The following is an 11,663-nucleotide window of genomic DNA, read 5'->3' as shown; positions in this document are numbered from 1 at the left end:
ATGAACATTGAGCCATAACTTTCAATGCGTTCAGGTACCTCGTGTGGCTAAATTAACTATATGTAAGAACATGATTTTTTTTATCGGATTTAATTGCATTATTATTTATTGTTGATAATTTATTTCAAAAAATAGTAAAATGATTGGAAATAGACTTAACAAATGTTAACCCAAAGATATAAAATTTAAAAAAAAAAAAATGGATATTTAGCAATGCAGATTGTAATTAAGAATTAGGACATCAAAACATACGTATGAGCTTAATCAAATGATCCATTTTGAAAATGAACGTGAATCCAGCATATTTCAACTCAACTCAATAACGTGACAAATTTAAAACTTTTAAAAATTGTTTTTGGTTCCACCGATCTTCACAGCAGGAATTCAATCTTACCGGGGGGAATTTAAATTTAAAAAAAAAAACAATTTAAAGAGAGATTTAAAACTGAGATCACATTTGATTAAAGTTTTACACAATTTTCGTCTTAGAGTTTCCGTTATTAAGCTGAAGGCTGAAAATTTCATTTTTGTACCAAAACTGGTTGACAGCTGTTACAGTAATTGATCAAGCAATAAGTGTCCAAATCGTACGGTATATTTAAAAATCATAATTGTAAGTTTTCTCAATAATAAGTGACTAAATTCAGCATCTACAAAGACAAAAACAAAACTTACATGACTATGTAATTTGTCTGAAAATATAAAAACAGGTTTTCAACTTAATTTCAATGACAAAAAATACCGAGTTGTGAACAAAACAGAAAAATTGACAAAAATGTCAAAAAATATTACAATTGAAAAAAAAAATCAAAATTTACAATGATGACAATACAAGCATAATTGCAAAAATGATTAAAACCACAAAAATAACAAAAGTGAATCCAAAAGCAAAAAGAAACCAGATAAAATTAATGAAACCAAAAACCAGACCTTAATTGGTTTAATTCCTATAAAAAAGGAAAAAAAAGTATGGAAACTAAAACGAAAAATACAACATGATAAAGTAAGACGATACAAGATTTGATAAGTATTGAAGAAATAATGAAAAAATTAGTTTGAATTTTTTATTCAAGTCGACTTGATTTATTGCGAAAAAGAATCGTTGGGATTTTGACACCCCAAAGCGTTCGGACTGGTTGCCTAGATCGAAAGGAGCCTCTGTGTTTGTTTCTCACGTCGAAATGAAATCGAATGGTAGGTATTCCTTTAAGCTAAATTTTAATCGTAACTTTTATCAATGTACGTACACAACTTATAGACAATACACAGTATCGCTTTCGGTAGTACACATCAGTCTCTTCATCTGCGCTAAATATAAGTTCTTATCAGAGAGATCAGCCAGGCTGTACGAGAGTTATATGAAAACGTCCACCTTACGGTAGATCAGTGTACGGCAAATCGGGCAGTATCGATCGTAGTTTCCTAACTGATCGGCACAGCGCTTGCACAGGCACAGATGGCCACAGGGCACCAGAACCACCGATTTTTCCAAGTCTTCACAAATTATACATAGCCCGATGGCCGGTCCTGTGTCGTTGCGTCTCTTGGTAGGACTTTCCTGAATGTGGGAGCCTTCCGTTGCCGTCGATCGTTCCGATGATGTCGACGAAGACCGAGAAGAATCCGTCAGATCCTGTTCTCTGTTCTGTTCACGGCTATGATGATGAGCAATGCCAGTTTGGCGTGCTTGAAGATTACTAGCACGTCTTCTCAAGTCGGAAAAGCTAAAGAAGTCGCGGATGAAGTTCACTGCCCCACGAATTTCGCGGTCGTAGATGAGATTCGCACGGGCTTGCAAAAAATCGAAAGACTCCAGAACTTTCATGATTATCCGTATGAAGAATTGGGCAATCTTATCTGTAAATTGGTTCAGTTTTGAGCGTATTCCACGTCCAATAGGAAGCATTTTACGGTACAGATAACGGATAATCAGGAAACAAAATCTACCGACTTTTTTGGTAACATTGGGGAATAAATATGCCAGCCATAAAACGACCAAACCGGCCGCAGATTCGAATGGAACGTCTCGAATTAGGTAATTGACCAGTCGGTAGCTTGTTTCTGACAGTATACTTCCAATGTGACATGACGCGTTGACAGCTATCTCTAGTCCGGCATTGGAAATCTCCCAAAAGTTGCAGATAATGTGTCCGGGTAATGTTACCAAAAACCAGACTCCGCTTCCAATCTGAATCAGCGCCTGTTTAGCAAATTCGATAGTGAAAATAGGCCCTTCCAGAAATCGTCCTGCCACAAAATCTTAAACCAAAAATAAAAAATAATTTAGGATTACCGAATGAACTGACTAAAAGGTAATTTGATTATACCTGAACTCAGCTTTTCAACGCCGTGATGTATTGCGCTAACGATATTCATTGTGGTGTTTAAACTGCTTATCAGAAGTTCACCCACGGACGACAACGAATTGATGAAAAACTGACCAATCGAATCGAGACCATTTTTAAAGTCCTCCAGAAAGTACCAATAATCTTCGTAGAAGACTACGAAAAAATAGCACACAGTTCGAAGAACGCTCCAAACGAGCCCCGTTGTGAAAATGATGGTTTCTAGCAATAATTTTCCAATAATTATGCTAATTTTTAGAAAATACTTCACCAACAAGATTACGTTGAGAATAAAGTCGGCAATCTCGGCCAGAACCATTTTTAGCTAAAACAAAAAAAAAATGTTAGTGCAACATTGAGAAAGGATACTTGCCTCAGTAAATCAGTCATTTTACCTTCGGTGGCTCCCTGTTGCAAGTCAAATGTATCAGAATGAGAACATTATATAATCGTGCGCAGCTTATTGTTTTTATTTAAACCGTTTTTAATATAACTTTTGTAATTATAAAACTTTTATCTTTGAAACGAATATTTGCTCAACGCTTTTGTTTGGATTGTGGTACACTGAACAAAATAGCGATCAAAATTTGAATTTGAGCAAGCTCAGATAAAATTACTCATGTTTTTCTATTTTTTAACTTAATGCAAACCACGAAGCAGTGGTGCAAGATCTAGTAAAAATACCATGGGGATGGCAAGCCTATCCTTTGTCATTGAATTTGACAACCATCGAAATTACGGGCCCACGATTTTCTGGGCCCATAACAAACCTGACGTTTTGCTGTCAAGGACCCGAACTAAATGTCAAATCCTAGAGAATTATTAATGGTTGCACACTAACACAACAATCTTTCTGGTTCCTCATTGGTTGTAATTTTGACTTTTTCAATTCCGTACTGCTTTGAGAGGAAATCACCATAAACGTTTCTCCCGATGGATAGAAAAAAAGAAAAAGATTCTTGATCGCCAGAAGAGCCAACTTGCCATCCCCCTGAAAAAATATTTATTTAAAAACTGCTTTTTCAAGCCTTCGAATATTTTTTGAATTAAAATTGAAAACAATCAAAAAGCGTACAAAGTTTATACCAGTCTTAAATTTAAACAAAGAATTCGAAAAGCTCATAATAAATACAGCATTATTCGACCAAAATAATAAAAACGACCGGAATGACCAAAATCACAAAAATGATTAAAATGTATAATACCAAAAAATGACAAAAATGGCTAGATAATGACAAAAATGACAATGTCAAAATTTAAAGAACGAAAAAATGGCAGAAATGACAAAAAAGACTAAAATTGCTAAAATGATGTGACTGAAATTAGAAAAATAAAAAGACATTTTAGAATTTTACCCATTTCCCGGTAAGCTTAACTTTATTACAAATTTGATTTGGGGCAAACGTTTGTGCAAAATATAACGTCAACAACAACAACAACCGAGAAGAAGGAGAAGAAAATGTGATGAACGACGCATAAATCGGAAAAGTTTTTGAAAATGTGTTTAAATTCCCCGTTCAGATACGAATTGTGTATACATTAAGACTCGAGTGATTTCTCATAGAAGTTTTAACAATTTGCTTCGTTAATCAAGTGTTTTATAAGAGCAATAAAGTGTTTGGTAAAGGGAGGTGTGACGAAAACTTAATTTCTTTATGTTTTGAGGTCAGGGACATTGACACCTGAGTAAAGATTTTTTTATGGATGCATTTCACTGATCTCTGAGATAGGTGAAGATTGCCACGAAGATAACGAAACTTTCATCGTCCTGAAAGTCCACAGCCGTGGCCCAGTAACAATACCCCGTGCTGTTTGGCCTGGTAAGACCATTTTGATTTTAAAACTTCATCGTAGCTTTTAATTGATGCAAGCAGTTCTTAGCAGGTAAAAAAATAGAAAAAGAGGGTGCAATTAGTACATGGAAGGTATGACCGTGGTCTATCCGAGGAAAATGTTGTCTCGTTTCCATCCCTACCACGGTCAAAACATTATCCTATTCGAGGAGAATACCGTCGCCTATCGGAAGGCCAGTTTTGGCAATGCGCTGACCTTCAGCGAGAAGCCGCTGCAGCCGGGCGAAGTTTTCCTGCTGGAGATCGAGAAAAATGAACGCGGCTGGAGTGGGCACATGCGACTGGGTAAGATTAGTTTGTTCATGAACGCCTTTTTAAAACTGACTGAATGTCGTGTTTCAAAAGTAGTTCCAACATTCATCAGGAAACAATCTAACAAACTATCAATTTGTTATTCCCTTAACAAAACAAGTTACAAATAGATGAAGCGTATACGCTTAAATCCAGTGTTCGATCATAGATGGCGCTAGTGAGTGTATGATTGTCATATAGACCAAAGATCTCGAAGTAACAAGATATGTAATAACCTGTTTTTTCTCGAACAAATCGTTGGGAGTCAGTCAGTCAATAATAGTCAGTGCTAATACAATGTTGCTCTGCGAGATGTCGTCTTAGCTTTGCAGCTTTGGATAAAAGCAGTCCTAAGCACTAATACTTAGATTGAAGATTAACATATGTTGTTTTTATTAAACTTTATGAGTCTAAAGTGATTCGCTCACTAACGTCATCTATGAGAAAACGGACATCACATTTTAGCTTATAAATCTGTAGTAAAGCTGTCCTATTTCTATCTATATCCAAATTGTGGATCAAATTATAACTAATTTTTTAGATGTTAATAAAAAAAATGTCTGAACTTCCCTATAAATCCTTCTACTTCAGGTCTGACACAGCTGGACATCAAACCGGCATCGTCGTTGCAGTACGCACTTCCTGATCTCGCTAATCTCGGTTCCAGCTGGGTATTCCCCATTACACGAACCGTCGGAAGTGTAACCACCAAAAGTAGCATCCTGGGGGACGGAATCAATGTGAAAACCTCACGAGGAGCGTTTCCGCGCAGTCTGCTGCGGCCGATTTCGCAAGATGGGGTTAGTGCAGATATTTTACCGACCGACACCAATTCCCGCATCGGAATCGTTTTTGTGCCTACGGCAAACGAAGCCGACAAGGCCGAAATGCATTTCATCATCAACGGTGAAGATCAGGGTCCGTGCACGCTGGATATTCCCTACAAAAAGGGGGCACTTCACGTGGTCATCGACGTCTACGGCACAACCAAACAGGTGAAAATCATTCAACTGTACGGTATCTCAACGTTACAAAGCGCCTGTCGGGATGCCATCCTGTCCAGGGTTCCGAAATCGGACATCCGGCGGCTACCGTTGCCCGAAAGTTTAAAAGAGTACCTTCTACAGTATGGCTTGTAAGATGAAATTTTAAGATATCTATTGCTATTTTGCTGGTAAACCATTACTGTTGGGTTATCTTCCTGACTGTCCTCAAAGTTGTGATTGGGTTTGAACATTATTTATAGGTTCTTCAACTCTGTACATAAAATTTGAATTGGGTTCGGCTCCATGCCACCATCGTGGAACCATCATAGTTTACTCAAATCTATTCTCCGTGTAAAACATCTGTGTTTCTCATCTCAAAATACCGATAACTGATATGTCAAGAAAAGGGAATCTCCGACAAGTTTAGCACAAACAAATGCTCCGTTCTGCAAATGTGAATCAAACGTTATAAAATTTAATATTCATTCTTCAATTAAAGTCTGACTCCAGTTTAGAATTGATAACAAAAATTTATTTTGTGTTTTAAAACTTTTCTATTTTTTTTTTGTTTATTAAATTTCTCCAACATATTTGACTGGAAATAAATGTTTCCTATTTCAAAAAACACTCTTGGTTACCCTGGACAGAAGACACGCAAAACAACTTGTTATTATTGCAGACCTACACATTTACATTCTTTTGAATGGTATTCCACGGAGTAGATAGAAGGGAGATTGGGTTTGATACGATGATTTGAAGGGAAAAAGAACCAAGTAAAGCTTTTCCACATTATGTTATCACTTAAGAAAGTATATGTTAAGGGAAATTTTGTTTGATCACAAAGATAAACAAGATTGAAAAAAGCATAAATAAATATATATTGTATGTAACATATTCGCTCTGCTTTTGAGATCCGAAACTTGAGTCTGTCTGTTCGAAAAAACAAAAAATCCGAACATAAGCTAGAGGCCAATCGAAGTTATCTAAAAAAACGAGAAATCAAATTGAAGTCACCAAAATGACATCAAAGGTCTGCATCAAGGGTCCGCATCAAAAGTCCGCATGAGTGCCAAACTGGAGAAGACGGGGAAACGGATCAGCACTAATGCTGATCTGAGACGTGTGGCAAAACAAGCCACAAATCACGACAATGCCATTGATGCGGACCCTTGATGCAGACCTTTAATGCGGACCCTTGATGCGGACCCTTGATGCGGACCCTTGAGGCGGAACCTTGATGCGGACCTTTGATGCGGACCCTTGATGCGGACCTTTGATGCGGATCTTTGATGCGGACCACCAAGCACAAGCACTACTTGTTGCTCATAAGAGCTTCGATTTCAGTCACCTCCACAAATTATCATTTCAAGCGTGAGTTTTCAAAAGGACGTATGTCGCAAAAGTAAACAAATTGAGTTACTGTTTGCACGGTATAGTAAATTTTATTTTCTTCTGTATGAATTAACTGTTTGTACAAAAAAAAATAATATGCCGTTAGCTAAAAAAAATATACAAACGACCTATGTCATCTTTTCTCAGTGTTTTCGAAATTCTTCTTTACACCTCTTTTTGGTAAAACGACGCATCTGTCAAAACAAATAATATCGCACACACAGCAGATAGGATCGCAGCAAACCGTCGTATGCGTCAAATCAGATACGTCGGTTTTTTCACATCATTGCAGATGCGTCAGTTTTAAAATAATTATTATTTTAAAACTGACGCATCTGCAATGATGTGAAAAAACCGACGTATCTGATTTGACGCATAATGAAAACAATTTGTCCAAGCGACGAATCATAAAGGGTGTATGTAAATATTAAACTGTCACAACGACGAATCATTATGGCGTATGTGAAAAAAAAACTCAACAATACGGTGTAAAATATTTTTTTTAACAAATTCACTAGGAAACAGCAAAAAATCCAGTATGCTCAAACCTATAATTAAAACATTATTGTTTTTCCTACAGCTGCCATGATAAAACTTGATTCTAGATCAAACAGCTTTAAATAGCATTTATTTATATTAACATAATTTTGTCCCTCCTTTTTCTCAGATTTTGTCTGATGTTACATACGTCCTTTTGAAAACTCACGCTTGATTTTATGTTTATTTATTATATTGCCATTGAAAATACGGCGTTTATATCTTTTCTAGGGGTTTTATGTGATAAATTATGAAAAAGGGTAAAAAAATACGCAAAAAAAAGTTTAGCCACCTTCAAATGGATACTACGATTTAAGTGTGTTTTACAAAGTTTTAGTGTGTAGCCTGCAGCATTCTTGAATGTAAACATTGCGTCTAGCTGTCATTTAGCGCTCTTAAAGTTTTCGTTTCGTGTTCAAAACTGGGAGTAATTGGTTGCAAAATGCCCAAAAAAGCACAAATTCCGATCAGCATCCGAAATTTGATTGTTGAACATCACAAAACCGGCATAAGCTACCGTAATATTGTCGATATTGTCCAGCTTAATAAAGATACGGTTGCTAGGATTGTTCAGGTGTACAAACAGCGTGGTTCAATCTCACCAGCTAAGCGATCAGGGCGTTCTTCAAAGACTACAGGCCGAATAGACAGTGCTATCGTAAAGAAGGCAGAGCTGGTCCGGGGACTATCAGCTCCGAAAATTGCGAAACAGATTGAAAGTGAATTTTCCGTTCAACTGACATCACAATCCGTGCGAAATCGTCTTCATAAGAAAGGTCATATCAAAAAAAGATTGAAGTGGCCCTGGACCACATTTCATGGACCAGTGATGACTGGAATAAGGTGATTTGGTCAGATGAGTCGAAATTAATGCTATTTGGGTCTGATGGTATCACAAGAAAATGGCGGCGAACCGGTGAAAGTTTGAAAAATGAGTTTTTGCGGCCTACAGTCAAGCATGGCGGTGGTGCGTTACGTAACATACACTGATTTTCAGCCAACTGAGCATAACTTTGATTTTCATTTGCAGGTAGAGTCATGGTATGGGGATCTATGGCTACATTCGGCGTTGGAGAACTTGAATTCATCGATGGAATCATGACCAAGGAGGTTTATTTGGATATTTTGAAGCGGAAACTACTAGCGTCTGCACAAAAGTTCAAGTTGGGGCGCAGATATACGTTCCAACAAGACGGAAATCCGAAACACACCTCAAAGCTGGTTTCGCAATGGTTCAAAGAAAAGCGTATCAAGGTTTTGGAGTGGCCAACACAGTCTCCCGACCTTAATCCGATCAAGCATCTCTGGTCAATTTTTAAAATAAAGGTTCAGGAGCAATCCAGCAATTGGTAATCTGAACTGAATGGGACAAAATCACCCCGGAAACAACTGCAAAGGAGGTCACACGAAGTACTAAAGCTATGTGAGCCAGAGGGGTGGATAAATTTTCTTGCGTTATTTTTTATCTTCTTTTTAACATCATATCTCAAATGCAACAATATGTTTTTTATTTGGAACTTGAATGAATTGACATAAACAATAATAAACTGAACAAAAATTAACTGTGTTTTAATTTTCCGTAAGGTTTTTTGGAATAAATCTAGTTTTTCGCTGAGGGTGGATAAACTTTTTTTTGCATACTGCAGATGACAAAATTCTGCACCCGAAGAATCAAACATGAAATAAAAAAAAACCTGTACAAAAGGATGACTAATAACACTAGTTTACAAAATTTTAAAAAAATCGTGAACTTGATTAACTGACCAACATTTCTAATGTAAAATCGGGCGATGAATCCGAAAATGAAATTCAAAAAAATCTCAGTAGAACCGTTTTTGAGTTATGCTCCAAATATGAAATTTCAGAAAAATTAAAAAAGTTCTTGTAGGGGAGATGAGGGCATAACGAGCACCCGAGGCATAATGAGAACTACGCTTTTCTACGGAAAGTGCGTATTTTCTTAAATAAATTTTCATTAGGATTTGTTTCGTACTTCCTATAGTATTAATTTTTCACAAAAAAAGGAATCTCCTTATCATCTTTACAGAGATATTTAAAAAAACTAGCTTGGTTCTCAAGTTACGAAAATATTATAATTTTTGAGCACCACGAAATAAGCTCTTATGATCTTAAAATAACCTTGATCTATGATGTACGCACTGCAACATGATGTACACATTGTTTCTCAATTTTTACCATCATAAAATTTTTGATTTTTCACTTTTATCAATTTTAAAACACGTTTTTACTTAAATTTGTTGACTAGGGGCATATAGAGCACCATATTATCGAGGCATAATGAGCATTTTCTGCCGTAGAATCTAGCAGCGAATTAAATTTGATTTATAGCGCCACACCTTGACTAGTTTTCATCCGACGATTTAGCCTATTGGTAAGGTGTCGGAGAGGTAATCAAAAGACTAGAGTTAGATTTCTGTTCGAGGTGATTTTTTTCCATTCACAATTCATGATCGATTTTTTTATTGTTACATTATACGGCTAGTAGCATCATCCTCCGAACAAAGCACTTAATGTATGAGCGTGCGTGAATTGTTTGTATTCTACAAACAGACCTAGATTTTTTGTTATTGCTTTGTTTGATGAATCTACGACTCACCTGACTTCATCGAATTGAATTCGCTGCTAGATTCCCCGGCAAAAACGCACATCTTGCTCTGATTAATGGTGCTCATACTGCCTCAGGGGGGGTTCTCATTATGCCTCCACAGTGGCTGGTTTTCAGCTTTTGGCAAAAATTTTTAAAATGCATTTTATAACGTTTTCATCTAGTTTTTCACGTTTCAGCCCGTTAGGGAATAGGCTTTTCAAGTGTCTGAACACGAAACAATAATGTAACCTCCATATTATAGCTATTTTCTATGGTTAAATAACCGTTTTCCTTAAGGTGGCCATTATGCCCCCATCTCCCCTACTTAGATTAAAATATCTCGGACGGCATAACAGTAATTTGAAATCTCTCTTTTGCATATTGGAGGTGAATAAATTTTCTATCGATCCTCTGAACACTGTTTTTGTGTTTGACCAACAGTATTGTTGATATTAGTGGCTTTATGAGAAAAAAAATTAGAAAAAACGCTTTTTTTTAGAGAAAACTTTGTTTCATCGAAAGTTTTAGACTCGATGGTAGCATTCAAAAAATCTGATTTTCTTTTGCGCTTAAATTTCAATTTAAAACAAAGATTTCAAGTGGTTATTTATCAAAATCGGTTGAAAATTGAAGAAGTTATGGCTACTTCACCATAATTGTAATTTTTGCAGTTTTGAATAATTTATCGAATCGCAGTACACTTATCATAGTATAGGAAGAATGAAACAAGATAAATCTCACTCGCTCCAAGTCAAAATTATTTATTACCTTACCAGAAGGTCTCATGCCAAGTTTCAGGAAGATCTGACCATAGGGAGGGGTTGCTTGAGTCTCAAACGTGAATAAAATTTTGAGGTATTTTGCCCGGAAGGAACGAAAAATACTGGTTTTTCATCAATAACTTTTTTCATCATTAGCTGATTGTTTTTTATGGTAGATTTTCTTAAAGCCTAATTTGAGACAAATAATTCACTCGAAGACTGTAACTCGATTGGATTTGAAACAGAAAAGTTAATGCGGTTCAAAGGCCACAAGTTTTGTCCAACACGCAATGAGTACTTTTTACGCATTGCGTTTTATACGACAATTTTCGACCAAAATACAATCTTTGAACCGCAATAACTTTTCTGTTTCAAATCCAATCGAGTTACAGTCTTCGGGTGAAATATTTGTCTTGACTTAGGCTTTAAGAAAATCAACCATAAAAAACAATCAGCTAGTGATGAAAAAAGTTATTGATGAAAAACCAGTATTTTTCGTTCCTTCTAGGCAAAATACCTCAAAATTTTATTCACGTTTGAGACTCAAGCAACCCCTCCCTATGGTCAGATCTTCCTGAAACTTGGCATGAGACCTTCTGGTTAGCTAATAAATAATTTTGACTTGGAGCGAGTGAGATTTATCATATTTCATTCTTCCTATTCTATGATAAGTGTACTGCGGATCGTTAAATTATGAAAAACTACAACAAAATACTATTACGGTAAAGAAGCCATAACTTCTTCAATTTTCAACCGATTTTGATAAATAACCACTTGAAATCTTTGTTTTAAATTGACATTTAAGCGCAAAAGAAAATCAGATTTTTTGAATGCTACCATCGAGTCTAAAACTTTCGTTGAAACAAAATTTTCTCTAAAAAAATGCGTTT

The 11,663-nt window shown here is 36.1% G+C and overlaps 3 protein-coding genes across 5 annotated transcripts; 2 read left to right on the top strand and 1 right to left on the bottom strand.

Annotated features, from left to right (window-relative positions):
• Positions 1–1,201: 1,201 nt before the first annotated feature.
• Positions 1,202–2,899, bottom strand: LOC129747241 (uncharacterized). Its single transcript, XM_055741339.1, has 3 exons — positions 2,741–2,899; positions 2,328–2,670; positions 1,202–2,259 (listed from the first exon to the last, which is right to left on the bottom strand). The coding sequence occupies exons 2-3, from the start codon at positions 2,662–2,664 to the stop codon at positions 1,355–1,357; spliced, it is 1,242 nt and encodes a 413-aa protein (XP_055597314.1). The 5' UTR covers positions 2,665–2,670; positions 2,741–2,899; the 3' UTR covers positions 1,202–1,354.
• Positions 2,900–3,776: 877 nt separating this feature from the next.
• LOC129745670 (neuralized-like protein 2) lies at positions 3,777–6,387 on the top strand. 3 transcript variants are annotated; one of them, XM_055738934.1, is made up of 3 exons: positions 3,777–4,165; positions 4,230–4,483; positions 5,081–6,387. In XM_055738934.1, the coding sequence occupies exons 2-3, from the start codon at positions 4,264–4,266 to the stop codon at positions 5,626–5,628; spliced, it is 768 nt and encodes a 255-aa protein (XP_055594909.1). In that variant the 5' UTR covers positions 3,777–4,165; positions 4,230–4,263; the 3' UTR covers positions 5,629–6,387. The 3 variants fall into 3 exon arrangements, with proteins under 3 accessions (XP_055594909.1, XP_055594910.1, XP_055594908.1); XM_055738935.1 differs by having other exon boundaries at positions 4,227–4,483; XM_055738933.1 differs by having other exon boundaries at positions 4,220–4,483.
• Positions 6,388–7,846: 1,459 nt separating this feature from the next.
• LOC129741811 (uncharacterized) lies at positions 7,847–8,251 on the top strand. The gene has a single exon (XM_055733602.1). It carries the CDS (start codon positions 7,847–7,849, stop codon positions 8,249–8,251), a length of 405 nt encoding a protein of 134 aa, XP_055589577.1.
• The last annotated feature ends 3,412 nt before the right edge of the window (positions 8,252–11,663 follow it).

This window comes from Uranotaenia lowii, chromosome 2 (assembly GCF_029784155.1).
Source record: "Uranotaenia lowii strain MFRU-FL chromosome 2, ASM2978415v1, whole genome shotgun sequence".
NCBI classification, from domain to species: Eukaryota; Metazoa; Arthropoda; class Insecta; order Diptera; family Culicidae; genus Uranotaenia; species Uranotaenia lowii.
This window is presented reverse-complemented; position numbering and strand designations above follow the sequence as displayed.